The 17,435-nt window shown below is 32.8% G+C and overlaps 1 protein-coding gene across 1 annotated transcript; it reads right to left on the bottom strand.

Moving 5' to 3' along the window:
• Nucleotides 1–4,087: 4,087 nt before the first annotated feature.
• PDC (phosducin) lies at nucleotides 4,088–11,175 on the bottom strand. Its single transcript, XM_010992099.3, has 3 exons — nucleotides 11,112–11,175; nucleotides 7,365–7,516; nucleotides 4,088–4,662 (listed from the first exon to the last, which is right to left on the bottom strand). Exons 1-3 carry the CDS (start codon nucleotides 11,170–11,172, stop codon nucleotides 4,138–4,140), a joined length of 738 nt encoding a protein of 245 aa, XP_010990401.1. The 5' UTR covers nucleotides 11,173–11,175; the 3' UTR covers nucleotides 4,088–4,137.
• Nucleotides 11,176–17,435: the final 6,260 nt, after the last annotated feature.

Genomic DNA, 17,435 nt, shown 5'->3' with positions numbered 1-17,435 from the left:
TTCAATTCAAATATATAGATTTGTAAAATAAGATCCTTATATAGAGGAATGTGAGTGGTATGTTTAGGAATAGATAATTGCAGTTCAACGTCTTCATAAATTAGCTTCTATTTATGAAGCATATCTTTAAGATCTTACGTTTATGTACTGCATTATCATTTTGCCTCATATATATCAATTAGAAATAATAATAATTAACATTGAGTAATGCTTTTTATGTGACAGGTGCTGTTGTAAGTAGTTTACACAATTTACTTAATTTTTCCTCAAAACAACCCAATGTGCTATTATTATCCTTATTTATAGATGAAGAAACAGATACAGAGAGGTTAACTAACTTGCCTAAGATCAGAAAATTAGTGAGCAGATCAAACCTAGTGCTCAGGGTATTAACCACCACTACTAATACAGGCATAGGTATAGATACAAATGTAGACGCTTTTATCATCTACTTCTTGTTTAAATGTCTGTTTTTTTTACCTTTAGCTCCCTGAGATCAAGGACATTGCATGGTGCATTGCTGCTTATCAGCAAATTTTCTAAACAATGAATAAGCTTTTCCCTTTCCAAGATAATTTTGCTGTTGCTTACAGATTTTCCTCTTTCTTTTTTCTATTGTTATTTTCATATTTCACAACTAACACTCTTGGCTTTTCTTTCAGTCTATTCCAGTTATTATTTGGATGGTTTGTTATGAGACATGTTTTGACATTTTAAACCTTTACCTTTAAATCTTCATTCTTTTGCTGAGACAAAAATGATCTCTCCCTCTCCTCCTGCCAAATGTCATAGCAGATTAAGTGTTTACACGAGGGGAGTTTGTAATCCAGGATTTCTGCAGCAGCGAATTTCAAATATTCTAGTCAAATCCTGCCTTTTGTCTGACTCTTCCTGATGAGTGTTACCATTAAAGCGTCACTCAGGCATCCATTAGTCACCAAGTGCTTATTTGGAGAATGGTTGCTATCATCACTTACTCCCTTTACACAGGTGCCACCTAGTTACTTTTGTTTTGGCAATTATGGGTTAAAGACATTCCAGGGTTTAGTCCTGCTTAAGCTTGCTAGCTCCCTATTTTAAATTAATGCACAGTGGGTTATTTCTTACAAGAGTAAATCTTTCACTGGACAGGATCTTTCAAAGCACTAATTTTTATTCTTCTTTTCCATAGATGAAAGTCTTCTTTCACAGTTAAACTATGCTTTTCTCCTTTTGCTCTACAAAGCTGCACTACACTGCAGTTAATGACGGGTGATTGAAAAGAACATAGATTTTATTCTTAAAATGTTGTTCTCTTTTGAGATACACATTTGACTATCCTTCTCCGCTGCCTTGCTATTATATTTTTAAATAGTTACTTCCAATCCATGGAATTAATATCAACCTAAAAGAATTGTTCTGCTAAGGAGTTATAAAATGATAAATAACACATATAAGGATCCTATTTTTTTGCTATGGTTTCCAAGTTCAGTAATTCCCCAACAGAGAACTCTGTAAGGCTTTAAATTCATTAGCAATTACTTACTAGGAAAAAACGCGTTGAGCTATTTTTTAAAAGCTTCTCATGTTATATATAATTACCCTGTAGTCTCCCTCCTAGCACTTTTCTTCCTTGTGATATGTTTAGCGTTCATCAACTTAGAAATAAGCCATAGGGTATTTAAAATGTCTTTCCCAATTTATAAAGAGAAATAGAAGACAGAATTTTAGATTCACGAGCAGAAGCTACTTATTGCAGCAACTACATGTTAGGGACTGCTCAGTGTAAGCTGGTCACAGTTAGGAATTCTATCTCACCCACCTTTGTAATACCAATATATAGTACAATTGCAGACCTACTTTTTCTTTCCCATTCTTCTTTTCCTTTTTTCCTCCTTTCCTCCAGTTGTGACATAGGATAATGGAGTCTAAGAGAGAGACAGAGCTGGAGATGTGAATTTGAAAGTGGTCTGAATATGAACAGTATTTAAGACTATGAACAGGAAGGGGTTACCTAAGGTGAGTGCTTAGAGAAGTTAGAGAAGGAGACTTAGAAGGAATAGTCAATAGGATAGAAACAGAGTGTGTTTTCAAAGAAGCCAAAAGAAGTAACTTACGTGTGCCTATTGATCATTTGTATGTCTTCCTTGGAGAATTGCTTGTTTAGGTCTTTTGCCCATTTTTGGATTGGGTTGTTTGGTTGTTTCTTATTAAGTTTGTCGGTTTCATTTGCAAAAATTTTATCCCATTCCGTAGGTCGTCTTTTTGTTTTACTTATGGTTTCCTTTGCTTTGCAGAAGCTTGTAAGTTTCATTAGGTCCTATTTGTTTATTCTTGCTTTTGTTTCTATTGCTTGAGTAGACTGTTCTAGGAGAACATTTTTGAGATGTATGTCAAAAAAATAATAATAAAAGCAAAAGAAGTAACTTAAAAAGGGGAAATGGGCAGCTCCAACACATGCATATAGTAGGCAGAATAAAATAAAGAGTAAGACTTACAATAAACTTAAGTTTGACAAGATAAACTACAACCATAATTAGAGTGCTTGGGACAAAGGCCTGATTGGAGTGGGATGAAAAAAATTGGAAATGAGGAATAAAGATGATGACTTTAGACACTTTTTTTTTTTGAGAAATATGATTGTAAAGGAAAGCAGAGAAGTAAGGGATAGCTGGAAATTTTAAATTATAGGTGGTGTATTTTAAATAGGGAACAATTTAAAAACTCATTTATAAACCATTATGAATAATACAACATAGAGAATGTGAGAAAAAGATCATGCGGAGAGAGGGGAAATGTTACTGCATGGGTGAAGATAGGCTCCACAGCAAGGTTTGATTTCTTGGTCTTAGATACTTGCATGAACTCTCCTTCCATTGTAACATCAGTGGAAACAACGTTTACAGGCAGGTGCACATGTTAGATTGGTGATGGAAATAAGAAGTAGGGCTCATCTGATAATTTCTGTTTTCTCAATAAAATATAGGCAAGATGAAGTGTTTGGCATGGGGGATAAAAGGTAAAAAAGATTTAAGGAAGGAAGAGAAGGTATAAAATAGTCATTTAGGAGAATGGAGACTAGAATTTGTGACAAATGTCTGGTTTCAACATTGGTTCACCAGGGGAAAACGCACGCTCGCCCCCGGGAGCCCATTTTTGGTTACTTATCAAGACTATGACTTCACTGATAGGCCATATCACTTCAGCTCTCACTCACTCTACTCGATTCATACACCTAGAAATTTCTTTTATCTTGCTCTTCAGCTCATTCGTGCATTTAAAAACATTTTTCAAATTATATTTTATTTTGCATTTCCATGTGTCTGTGTAGGAGAGCTTTCCAGGTGTTTTTAAGGGAAATAGAACTACTATGAATTTCAGTTTCATCATTTATGAAATGGGCATATTATCATCTACTTGCAGAATTGTGGCCCATAATATGTAACCAATAGGTGATAGTTGTAATTATTATTACCATTGAATATTATTCTTTCGTCTAGAGAATAAAAAGACTTTGCTTCTACTCTGCCTTTTTTTCTAGATAAAGTTAGCTTTTGAAACCCTGAAACTGAATTTTTAACATACTTTTTTTTTTTTTTTTACAATTTTAATGTGGCACGAGGTTTCTGTTTCTTGTGTATTAGTGTGGTTGGAACATAAGATATCTTACTGAATAATAATTTTTTTGTAATTTGGGATATATAATGTTTTAGGACCTTGATAATGTAATATTTGAGAAAGAATGGACTTCAGATAAAAGGTGTATTTCCTTATGAGATTTTATTCTTATTACACAAGCAAAATTATAATTAACAATGTAATTTGAAAATCCCAATAATAATACCAAGGAAAAAACAAGGAGGAAAAAAGCCAAAATATAACTTGAAAGGGATTTTTGAAAACCGTCACAATATTATCCACATCCTCTTTGTCTATAACATGTTGCTGAAGACTACAATGTTTTGTAGTAAAGCACTTTATCAATTTGAGTAACTAATCCTAAGAAATGCTAATCATGTAATTTTAATGTAAATCTTGTTTTTCCCCAAATTAGAACATCCATGGCTATACCTGGTGTTCTCTAGAGGAATATAAATACTACCAAAATCAATGTTCACTGCTTAAAGGAGAAATTGGAGATATTGACATAGTGAATCTTTATTCCATATCTTCTTCCATGTTGGTCTGCTCTAAGACATGCACCTCTCTTTCAGGTAATAATCCATATTCATTTAGGAAAGACTCCACATCCCCAGTAAAAAATTCTTCAGCAAACTGTTCAGTAACACTAATAAAATTGCTTAGGAGTTCCCCACCTTTGTAGACGAGCAGTGTGGGGAGCACATCTGAGGAAAAGCGGTCCCCAGCACCTGTATTAGAAGCTTTTATTTTACAAAATTTGACCATAGGATATTCGGCTGCAAGGCATGTTAAGCTACTGTTTAGAGCGTCACAGCCCTTAATACCGTCTTCATAAATGTGAACAATGATTGTGGTGATTTTCTGCTCCTTTTCAATGGTTTCCAGGAATTGCTCCCCAGATTCCAGCTCGTACACAAATCCATATCTAGGACCAAAACTCAGCTTCTGGTGCATATCCTGCATACACTGTCTACGATATTTACGAAGGCAGTTTTCATCTTCTTTGTCTCGGTGAACAAGTTCATATTCTTGAATGCTCATCTGGGAATAGATGAAAGAAATGAGAGAGATATTCAGTCAGAAATTTATATTCCTCATACATCCTATTCTTAACTTAAAGAATTTGCATTTGCTGTCCCCCCAGCCCTGCCCCTGATCCTGATGTGGCCTTCTACTTCACATCATGTGTTCAAATGTCACCTTCTTTGATTTCTCTGTCTAAGAGTCCCAGCCTCATACTTTCTATTCCTTATGCTGGCTTATTTTTCTTTGTAGCAATAAACACTATCTGGTATGGTATTATATATTTATTAGTTTAATTGTATAAGGTTAGTTTTTTTTTTTTTCCACTTTTGTGCTGTATGGTGGCAGGGATTTTATTTGTCTCATTCAGTCGCTCTTCAATATCTGCCTTAGTGTCTGGCATGTAATGGGGGTTCAGTAATTATTTCATGATTAGATGCATGTGTAAGTATTGCTGAATATAGTTGAGCTACGAGATGGTCATGATCTCAGTCAGAAATGTGCCACTTTGGGTGGAAAAAAGCCCAGCAAGTTCTACTCTGGAGTGACTTCCATAAAAATATATACACACACATGTGCACGAGTGCCTGCACATGCAGTTAAATGTGTCCCCAACAAATGCCTTTGGGCATTAGTGTCTCCTCCATAAAAGTTGTTAACAATATTATAGCTTACCATATGCTGATGATTTTTGGAATATGTAGGATGGAGTTTAAGCAAGACAACTTTTAGTACTTTTTGGAGTTCATCTTAGCCAGGAGACCAGCAGCAGCATCACCATCACCTGAGAAGTTCTGGGAAACGCAAATCTGGGAGCACCACCCCAGATTTACTGAATCAGAATCTGTAAGGGTGAGGCTGAGTGAGCCATGTTTAAACAAGTCCTTCAGGTGATTCGTATGCACTGTTTTAGGCTAAAATGAGAAAAGACCTAGTTTCCATCTCCTAAGACAGCTACTTCTCACTGAAGCTGGAATATTAAATTACCCGCAGAGCCTTTCTTAATAGCTATATCATTATTACTTAGTAGAATGTTAAACACACTTTCCCTTCACACACACACACGCACACGCACACGCACACGCACACACACACACACACGAGTGATATAAAGGAGTGATGATGGGTCATAATGTAATTAAGAGATGTGGAGCAGCCCAGAACCATGGAGGTTGGATGACTCCCAAATTTGTGGAAAATCTACTATGTCTTAGGCATTTTGCATAGATAATTTTTCTTAATCCTCACAACAAACCTGTGAGGTAGGTTTTTTACAGACGATACGGAGATTAAGTCGAAGTATCTGGCACATTTTTTACTTCATTCTCTTGTTTCTGCCTCCTATGGTGGTTTTTCCAATGTCCTCATTCTTTTTCATATCATATTATTTTTTTCTGCTTTAGAATTATCATTCCAACTTAATCTGTTTTAACCCTAGACATTGTTATATGTTTTGTGTAATTTTTTAGTTGCTACCATAGTTCTGTTAATTTTACAGATGGAACCACACAAATACTGATTTAAACATGCATTTGAGCATTCTTATGAGAATCTGTTCCATTCATATCTTCAGGCAAATAGATATTCAGGCACTCAGATACATTTCTAAAGCCTAACCTTAGTACACCATCTTTAACCAGTATAATGTCTCACATTTGTATAGCATTTTACATGTTTCAAAACACTTTCTCATTTTTTTCTCTTTACATCTCTTTAAAACAAGTGGAGGAGGTGTTGTTACAGTTCCTCAGATGGGAAAATTTAATTGTTTCTTTCACATCACATAGTGACCTAGTGAAGGAACCAAAATCTGAAAACAAGATGTTATACTTGAAGATTTTTACAATGACCAGAAACCTGGAACCAAGAATATTTCTGATTCATAGACTCTGTTGAGAATCAATATATAATAATCCATACACAGTGGTTTGGAGATAAATAAACCACTAGAGTGGTTTTTCTCCACAATGAAAATAACTTTATGATTTCTTCTATTAATATTAATATTGTTGTTCCTTTCGTATAAATAATACATGCTAATTATAAAGATTCAAAAATGAACTAAACACTAAAGGAAGTAATAAATACTGAAATTTCACCACTCAGATCCTCTGAGATAATCCCTATCAAAATTTTAGAGATCAACTTCTCATGTATTGCTTTGTGTATGGATGACATACACATTATATAATAAGAAATAAGTGAGAGTTTTTAAAATGCTGCTCTAAAAAAATGGATATTAAAAAAAAATGTGTCTTATTCTGCTTACCTTCTTTCTCCTCCTTGAAAAGAGGAAGTTAAGAACTCTCAACCAATCTTACCCTTCCAATTAATCAGTATTGTCAATTTGGTGAGTGTCTTCCCATACTTTTCTAAATACCTTTTGTTGTTTGTTTTCCGTTGCTCTAGAGAATGGATCATATATAAAATTCTCTGTAACTTGCCCTCTCATGTTGTGAAAGTACCTCAGGTCAACTCATGTACTCATTTGTAACTCATTCTTTTAACAGTTGTCACGTATTTCTTAAATTATAGGATGACTTCGTAGACATTTACTAAAGTTTGTTTTTTAAATTTATTTATTTTTTGCTAATACAAACAATACTGTAGTAAATATTCTTGAAATAGATAAGTATTTTGTAATATTTCTAAAGTGATTCCATAGAGTCATTCAGACTAAAAACACATTGTAGGTTATTATTGATTTCTTCTTATCTTACCTTTCTGCTGAATCTTTCTTTTGAGTCTTTGTCATCTCTACTTTGAGGAGAAGACATTTGTCTGAGAATCTCCTTCTTGCTAGGTGGGAATGAATCACTATCTTCACTCTCTAATTTAAACTTCCTCCAATCATTTATTACTCCTTTGGGCCCTGGAATAAAATTAAGACAAATTGTTTTCCTTTTTTTCCAAATAATTATGTACATAATTGATATTTGTATAAGGATAACCATGGAAATAGACTTGCCACCTTCTGTGTCAGGAAAAATATCTCATTCGGGCTAGAAATTTCTGACTTCCTTGCTGGTAAAAATCTTCTTCCACATTAATCTTGTTAAATGGGTTTTGGCTAAGAATTTTAACATCTGTGTTTATGAAAATACAAATTATGCACTTTGAACTATTGGCAAAATTTGAAGGTAAAGATGTCAAAAATTACTGTAGAGAGGAAACTAGAGTTTTAAGAGATTAGTACTTTTATTAAATAAGAAAGAAGCTTCAGCAGTAAACTAAAATTGGCACCATACTATTAACAAAGGAAACTAGGATTTGGGGCAAACAAATTGAAATGTTACCAAGATCCAGAAAACAATAATAACAATAGCACTTAGGAGACAACCAGTAAGAGGGATGCCTGACTGCAATTAACAAAACTAAAATGGTTTAAGAAAATTATTACATAACCATTCAATTCCTTCTAAGATTGTAAGGATCTTTTAGAAATACAGAAACTATGAGATATACAGATTTTAGAAAATTAATTAAATAAAGAATAACCCAGCTGGAACTCTGATGTTCATTTGCCCTGATAAATAATAACAGTGCTTGGAAGAAGGTCTAGATTCTTGAATATATGCAGTTTTAAATATTCTTCACTAAAGCTTAGCCACATCCATACTTTTAGTATTGTATATGTGTGGATGTATTCTCTCTCCCACATGTTTCCTGATAATTTTTTGTTTTGTAGTATACAATTTTAATATAGATTTATTTAGTTAATGATTTTCAGGCAATCAGTGTTTTTTACTTGTGTAGTCTCTGTTTTCCAGATGTTCTCTGCATATACAAAATATGCATGTGTATAGCATGCGTTTATGTGTTTAGAAAAGGCAATCTTTTTTTCTCCTGTTTTTTTTTTTTTACAAGTGGTAGTATATTTTGCACACTTTTTTTCACCTTGCTTTTTTTACTTCATAATATATCTCAAAGATTTTTTTTACATACATACATAAACAGGTTCTTCCTTTTTCTAAAAAATAGGGACTGGTATTCCGGTGTGTAAATATCAGTTTACTTAAGCAGTGTCTTATAGATGTACATGGTTGCTTCTGCATTTTTTCTATGACATATGATTCTGAGTGAAGAATGCGGCACATACGTTTTTTCTGTCTGTGCAGGTCTACATATAGGTTAGGTCTACATATAGGTAGTAAAATTGCTTGTCATATATGTTTCTAATTTTAATATTGCTAAACTATCTTTAAAGAGATTGTACAAGTTTACACTCCTACCAATAATTTATGAGTATGCCTTTTTCCAAAGTGTGATATTAAACTTTTTCACTTTTACAAACTGTGGGAAAAAATGTATCTTACTATAGTTCTGACTATTCCCAGTGCCATTAAAATTCTTTTTCTAAATAGTCCTGTGTTTTGCCAATTTCCCCATTTGGTTGTTGATTTTTTTAATTGATTTGTAGGAGCTTTTAATATATATTAGGAAATTAACCCTTTCTTAATGTTTTCCCCCAATTTGTTGTTTTTTGGATTCTTCTCTTTGTGACTTTTACCAGGCTGCAGACATTCCCTTCCTTCCCTCCCTTCCTTCCTCTCCTTTTCCTTCTTCCTTCCTTCCTTCATTTCTGTAGCTGAATTTATTAATCTTCTTCTATGGTTTCTTGGTTTTGTCACGCTTAAAAGGTATTCTTCATACTGCCATTATGAAATTACTTTTCATGCCTTTTGTTTAGTACTCATTGAATTCATTCAAAATTCTGGCTAACTTTAAAGGCTCCAATTCATATTATTAAAAGAGAGAAGAAAGTATTACTCAAATGAGATTCAGTAGAGTTAAAAGAAACCTAAATTTTAAAATTTAAGCTATGATATTTGACTTTTAAACTTTATTTAGTAATAGCATATGGACAGCCACACACAATTTAATAGATTAAGAAAACAGGCTCTGGATGAATTGAAATCTTAGGTTTTCTGGAAGAATATTAAAATCCATTTTATTTAAAGATTTTTAATTATTTTCTATATTTTTTTATATTCAAAAAATTGATTAAAAACTCTATTTATTTATCTTTTGGTCTACTATTATTTACAATGACAAAGAAAATCCATAGTGAGGGAGATTAGGAGAGTGGAAAATGGCTTAATTATAGTGTAGGTAGAGAAGTTTTATGATAGTTGGGCAACAAAGAATTCTCAATAATTGGTGTTTTTCTCATTGTTTGACATCTGAGTAAAACTTTTTTTTAGGAAACACTGAATGCTATATTTTTTATCACTGTATTTTTTTCCAGTTTTGATTTACCATAGTCTTTAGGATTTTAAAATCTTTATTAACAAGATCCATTGTTGTGTATTTAAAGTGACTCCCTGCTTTCAAATAGAGTGACTTAAGAAAAAAGAAAATCTCACTTGCCTCATAGATGCTGAGTGTGATCCTTCCAGCAGGGGAGGCAAAGTGATACAGGGGTGAGGGTGCAGTAGGTTTCATCTCTCAGACCAACGGTGATCAGTTGGTTTTTTTTTTTTAATAGTTGATTTACAATGTATTAGTTTCAGAGGTAGAGCAAAGTGATTCAGTTATACATATACATATATATTTTTTCCAGATTCTTTACCATTATATGTTATTACGAGATATTGAATATCGTTCCCTGTGCCATACAGTAGGTCCTTGTTGTTTATCTGTTTTATATATAGTAGTGTATCTCTTTTAATCCCAAACTTCTGATTTATCTCTCTCCCCCTTCCCCTTTAGTAACCATAAGTTTGTTTTCTATGTCTGTTTCGTAAATAAGTTCATATGTACCATTTTTTAAAATTCCACATGTAAGTGATGTCATATGACATTTGTCTTTTTCTTTCTGACTTACTTCACTTAGCATGATAATCTCAAGATCCATTCATGCTGCTGCAAATGGCATTTATTTCATTCTTTTTTTAAGGCTGAATAATGTTCCATTGTGTATATATACCACATCTTCTTTATCCATTAATCTGTCAATAGACATTTAGGTAGCTGCCATGTCTTGGCTATTGTAAATAGTGCTGCTGTGAACACTGGGGTGCATATATCTTTTTGAACTAGTTTTTGTCTTTACAGATATATACCCAGGAGTGCAATTACTGGATCATATGGCAACTCTATTTTTAGTTTTTTAAGGGACCTCTAGACTGTTCTCCATGGCTATACCAATTTATATTGCTACCAACAGTGTAGGAGGATTCTCTTTTCTCCTCATCCTCTCTAGTATTTATTATTTGTAGGCTTTTTGATGATGGCTGTTCTGACCGGTGTAAGGTGATAGCTCATTGTAGCCTAAATAAAACTATTTTAAGAGTATTTAATTTCGCATTAATTTAGCCAGTCAAATTTTTTTTTTTTTTGGTGATTCCATCAAGCCACTGAAAGGTATTACTTAAATTTCATATTGAATTGTGGCAATACAAACACTGGAGAGCTTCAGATTTAATTTAAATTTAATAATCATCTTTTCTTCTAGCTTTGCTTACCTGTGTGTGTGGCCTGCCCTTCAAAGTCTTCCTCCAAACTTTGGCTTTTGGCTTCTTCCATTTTAGGAATTCAGATTTGATATAATCTAAAGGGAAAACAAAGTAATGATGACAGATGAATTCTAGGAGAAATATATGTTATGTATTCTACTGTCAGATTCCACGTGGGTTAAGAGTTATCTCTAAGTGATATAATGTTTAGTTTCCTGTCTACTTTGTAAAAGGATATTAATTTAATATTTGTGTCATTAAAGATATTTGGACCTAAGAACTTCATGTAATTTATAGTTTGTCTTTTTTTTTTTTTTTTTTTTTTTACTTAAAAGGCTTCAGTTTAGGTCTGTGTACTTAGTGAACATTATTTATTACTGATTTTATTTTTTATTGCTGTTTGTTACCAAATTTCACGAAATTGTATTCTGATCACTTTATATAATAAAACTGTTTTAATGAATAATAATTATGTACTTACTGTGAACACTTACTATGTGCCAGGCATTGTTCCAATCATTTCATGTGTCAAAAGTCATTTAATTCTCACACCATATGTAACAGGGACAATTGTTAATGCTATTTTACAGCTGAGGAAGCTGAAGGACAAAGAGTTTACTTTTTGCTTGCCTAAGATCACATAGTAAGTGGTGGAGCAAGGATCTGAACCTACCTTTCATTTTAGAGCTAAATTTTAAAGCATTTTACTATTTTGACGGTTAACATACTGTATCATTTTTCTCAATATGTTTTGACAAATCCATTTTTTGAATTGGCATTAAAGAATTATGATCTAAGAAACAGTGCTATTCCAAACCTAGCACTATTACTTCTCTCTATACCACAAAGCAAGTTTTGGTCATGTTACCCACCAAGCAAATGAAAACAATCAGTAACTATGCCTGTAGAATTTTGAGAAGCTAAAATATGTCACAAAATCTACCAAAAGCACATGGAATTTTATTCATAGGAAACTCCTTGATGAGCTCGTGTAGACTCTATTTATCCTTGGTTCACATTCAAATCCAACTTATTTGCCTATTTTAATAACCTTTCCATTATCTGGAAAATTCTATTATGCATACTAACACATTCCCTAAGAGGGTCCATATAGTTGTGATTTTCTTATAATTCTCAAGTCAAGGAGGATATGCTAACAGTGGACATACTCTCTTTTTACTCTTTTTCCTTCTTCTACACTTTTCCCTTTGCCTCTTTCTCTCAGAGTCAGTTTTAAGCAGTGATATCATCCAGCTTATGCTTTGATCACATCTTAATTTTTAATTTTTAAATTTTATTTTATTTAAAAAGCCTTTTATTGAAGTATAGTTGATTTACAATGTTAATTTCCAGTGTACAGCATCCTCTTAGTTTTTTATTGATGTGTTCTGAGCTTGGTCTGTTTGGTACTTTCCCAAGGCACAGAATGGTAAACCAGAACTCTTTTTGTCTTGATTCTTTTTTTTTTCTTTTCTTTCTTTGACTTCTGCCCCTAACATTTGGACTGGCATCTTAATCTTGTTTTCCTTGCTACAATTCCTACCCGGAATCACTGGAGGTCAAAGGTCTTTGCCAATTTAATTTTACCCAGTTGAACAAGAAAAGGCTTTTAAGAAAAGGCTGTCAAGTGAATGCCAATCCATTTCATGTGACTATAAATGTAATAAAGAATGTTAAATTTGAATGGATTTAATAATGAAAAAGAATCAAAGAAAATGGGAGTAAGAGAAAATTAAAATAAGTAGATGTTGTTGGACAAAAGAATCTACTTAATTACTTACTGCAATTATTTAAAAATAATTGTTTCATCTAAGAAAAATGAATATTATTAGTTTGCTTCAAAAGACCACTACAGAACAAAGTAATGGAAACTATTTGATAACTTCAATAACTATTTAGTCCTCAGAAAAGTAGAGACTCAAGCCAGTCTCTTTTATTTTGAAAGAGTAGACTGGGAGTTCGAAAGTTGCAGATACTAACTACTATACATAAAATAGATAAATAACAAGTTTCTTCTGTATAGCACAGAGAACTATATTCAATATCTTGTAGTAACCTATAAGGAAAAAGAATATGAAAATGAATGTATGTACATATATGTATGGCTGAATCATTATATTGTACATCAGAAATTGATGCAACATTGTAAACTGACTATATTTCAATTAAAAAAGGAAAAATAGAAAATTTGGGGTAGCTACTGTTCACAAGTGTATTTAAGGCTTAAAAAAAATCTGAAAATAATTTTATTTCAAATGTTGAAGAGATAGAATAGCTTGCTTCTTGACCTGCTTCTTGGCAACCTAGTTGAAATCTAGTGGAGAAAAAAAGAAATTTCTTTTTTCAAAGAGACTTTTTTCAATTTCATAGAATTCCTTTATTGTAAAGATAATTCAGTTACTTGGGGAAAACTTGATTCATTGACTGGATTATATATGTTAAGAATAGGCTATGGGCCAGGCATTTCCCGGGGCTCTGAATTACATTAAGAACAAAACTCTTGTAGTATGGTACTCACAAATACTAAGAGTTAAGTCAATTGGGTTGCCTATGTAGTAAAAGACAGAATCCATTCTTACCTACTGCCTCCATTTGAATTAGAGTACAAAGATTGATGAAATTTACTACTGTTTATATATATTAGGGGAACAAGTGAACAAAGGCAGAAATTGGAAGAAAAATTTGAAATATGAGGTATATTTGCTTGCACTGCTTGAAAACACTGTAGAAGAAGACACAAATCTAGTATAATTAGCTAGTGAGATATTTGATCTATATAACTGTTAGTACCACCTGTCATCAGCTTACTCTGGGGTTTTCTGATTATCTCAAATAATTTATCGTCTTCAGAATTTGCTTTAGTATCCTAAAATGAATCCAGTTAGTATTTGGAAGGTGCTTAGATCCTTACACACAGAAAGTGCTATATATGAGTCTATAAAATAAAATAAAAAATATACTTTATGTTTTGATATACAATGTAACAGTCATTCAAAGATATGATCAACATTTGGTTTGCAGTAGTACTATTAGGGGTTAAAAAATTACAAGTCTGCTTTTGGTTAAAGGGTTTAAAATAACAATAGGATTATTATAAGACTTTGAGCGATAGTAAACACATTGTGTGTTACTGAAAAGTGGTGATAAAGTAAGACAAGAAGACAAAAAAATCTGCTACTTTCCCCAAGATTTCCTGTGGTTCAAGAGTTACTGTATTTTCCATTTGCTATATTATAAAAATCTGTGATGTTGTTCCTTTTTGATTTTAGAAAGTTATAATACTGTTGCAATGAATGAAATCTGTGTTAAATAAAAATTGTGTTTGGATAACCTTTGACAAAATATCACTCATTTGAATGGGTACTACCAAATTCTTCAAAAGTGAAAGTAAATTTTGGTGAGAAATACAGTTTAAAGTTATAATTCTACCAAGTTAGGATTTATTTTCCTCTTAGTTTAAGATTTTAATAGGAATTTAAAATAATGGCTTATCTGGGATAAGATTTTTCAGACTTAGTCCTCAAAACTGTAACACCTCCCAACCATGGTTTAGTAATTACTAAAAAATAAAATGAGACAATTTTAAGCATTTTTCTTTTAGTTCTTGTTTTGCACATAATAGTGGTGATCTAGAATAGAAAGGAAGTGAGTAAAGTCCTTAAATAATTGATTTAAAAACTCTCTGAAAACCCCAAATCCACCCTAGAAATATTTCATTATCATCATTATCCTTGTTCACATGATACTGTGATGATGACATTTGTTAATCATTTCATATTTGTTGACCTAATCTAATCAGAATATCTAGTTTCGAAGTGACTTGTAGATTCTTGGTGTTCCTGAAGAAGAGCTTTGCTTTCAGTACTAACTGTTACAGTTTATTGGTAGACTTTCAAACAGCAGGATCATCTTACCAGTGTACCTTAGACTGACTTCTCTCCTAGCATCCACAACAACTTACAGGACTTACTTTACTTCACTACTGTAAATTCTTCTGGGACAGAGACTGGTTTTTACTTGTCATTGTCTTACTTCTTACAATTGTTTCACATATTGTGAATACTCCATAAATGACAGCAGCAATTTTTTAAAGAACCTATGTGCTAGGTATGTTATATACACTATTTAAAATTCTCACAAAACCATTATCCTCATTTTTCAGACATGAATTCTCAGGCTCTGGGAGATTCAGTGACTCACCAAAGATCACAGAGATAGTATACAGTAGATAGAGCTAAAGTTCAAATTCAGGTTTGTCTGACTTTTGAATCTCTAGAATCCTTATTTTTTTTTTTGCACTATACCATTATCTTTTCAATAATATGCTTAATGAATGAATGAATTAACAAACCAAACAAATTTTTTGTATAAGCATTAAAACCAAGATGAGAATATGGAAAATAATAGATCAATAAGTTATCGTGCCCTAATTCTTTGAGATAGTACTTATTTGAATGATATATTTCTCAGTTTTGGATTAAACCATATTTGTCTATAGTGAATATAATAGAAAAATCTTTATTTTGAGTTATCTGAATTAATTCTAAATGACTGATAATGACTTGAAAATTAATACGAAAGACAAAATGGCTTTGCCTGATGTTGGTTCTTGACAGTCATACATACTGATTGAGAATTCAGTATCAATCCCATGTCTCTGGATCACTTATAAAGCAATAGGTAACATACATCAATTATGTATCAAAATAAATCCAGGATATGCTCTTTATAGAGCTACTTTTGCTTGTGTAGGAAAATTATGGAAACGTAACACTGATCTTTGTGTGGAGATTTGTGCAGGAAATTGAGATATTTCATTCTCATAGTCCAAAGAGTTATATTTGAATTTTTTAATGTAATTGAAGTAACAATTCTATGGCTTCAGCAATCTTTAAGATCAGTTTCTAAAATTAAGCCTATTTGTTTCTTAATCCTGTTTTTAGGTAGCCCAAGTCTTATATAAAAATCTTCTCAATGTGTGGTGTATCTTTGGAAACTAACACTTCAATCTTTCAAACTTTATTCCACTTTTCTATTTGTCAGAAATCACATATAAATATAGTTTGCTGGTAACTTAGTCTGCTTGGGCTACCATAACAAAATATTATAGACTTTGAGGCTTAAACAACAGAAATTTATTTTCCCACAGTTCTGTAGGCTTGAAGTCCCAGATCAAGGTCTGGCAGGTTTGGTTCTGGTGAAGCCTCTCTTCCTGGCTTGCAGGCAGCCACCTCCTTGTTGTGTCCTTATATGGTAAAGGGAGAGGGTGCTCTGGTATCCCTTCTTGTCAGGACACTAATAGTATGGATTAGGCCCTACCATTAAATTAACCTCATTTAACCATTCATTATTTCTTTATTAATTACTGTTTCAAAATACTATCACATCTGGGGTTAGGTCATCAATATATGAATTTGGGGGGACACAGTTCAGTCCATAGCACCTGGCTCTTACTTTTGTACAAAAAAATTGTCTAAGTTATGTAGGTACTGGACCTGAACAGCCTGCCTTTTCCTCTGACTTTCTAAGACTTTGGGGGCCTCTGGATTCCATGGGGTTCTCCATTAATCCTTTAAGAGTTGCAGGTAGGGAAATGAGGCACACCTAGGATTAGGTTGTCCGTTTGGGGGATTCTTTATTATTTCTTTCCCTGCTTCTAGACCCATATTCCTGGGATGCCACAAAAGATCCTAGCCCTACACATCAAATAATGCAAATGCCAGTTATTTTCTTGGTTGTTCTGATGTCCTCAGGAAATTATTGCTCTTCTGTACTAATTGCAATAGAATCTAGAGTATTGTATTAAAAAATTAAATCAGAAGAATGTTACATAGACTTTGGTAAGAATGTTATGGGTTCACCTTGGTCTGGGTCAGATCAAGTAACTGGTAGTACATCTAAGAAGACACTGTGTATCAGTGTTTTCCACACAAAGGGGAAAATTGTTTTAAGCATTTCAATAACTATTGTCTTCTGTTGAGAAATAAAAGCCATAAATGCCAAGGGGGGAAAAGGCTCAGTAGAAGTACTCCATTCTGTTTCATAGGGCTGAGGTTCAGGTAAATGTGGTTTCTTTCCTTTTTAAAATTGTAATTAAAGGCTTCAGATGCTGTATTCTGATACTGTATTCTGATAACCTAAGTACAGAGTAAACAGGTTAAACAACCAAACATTAAAATGACCTACCTATGACGTATGTGACATCTTTCCAGGGACGTAAAAAACATGAAAAACAGAGTATTAAAGTAGCTTCAAAGTGAAATTGTCAAGTAAGTTTCTTGTTATGCAATTTAAAACAAATAATCTTTCCTCTCTCTTATACATAAATGCATA

The sequence above is a fragment of the Camelus dromedarius genome, chromosome 21 (genome assembly GCF_036321535.1).
Source record: "Camelus dromedarius isolate mCamDro1 chromosome 21, mCamDro1.pat, whole genome shotgun sequence".
Lineage (NCBI taxonomy): Eukaryota > Metazoa > Chordata > Mammalia > Artiodactyla > Camelidae > Camelus > Camelus dromedarius.
This window is presented reverse-complemented; position numbering and strand designations above follow the sequence as displayed.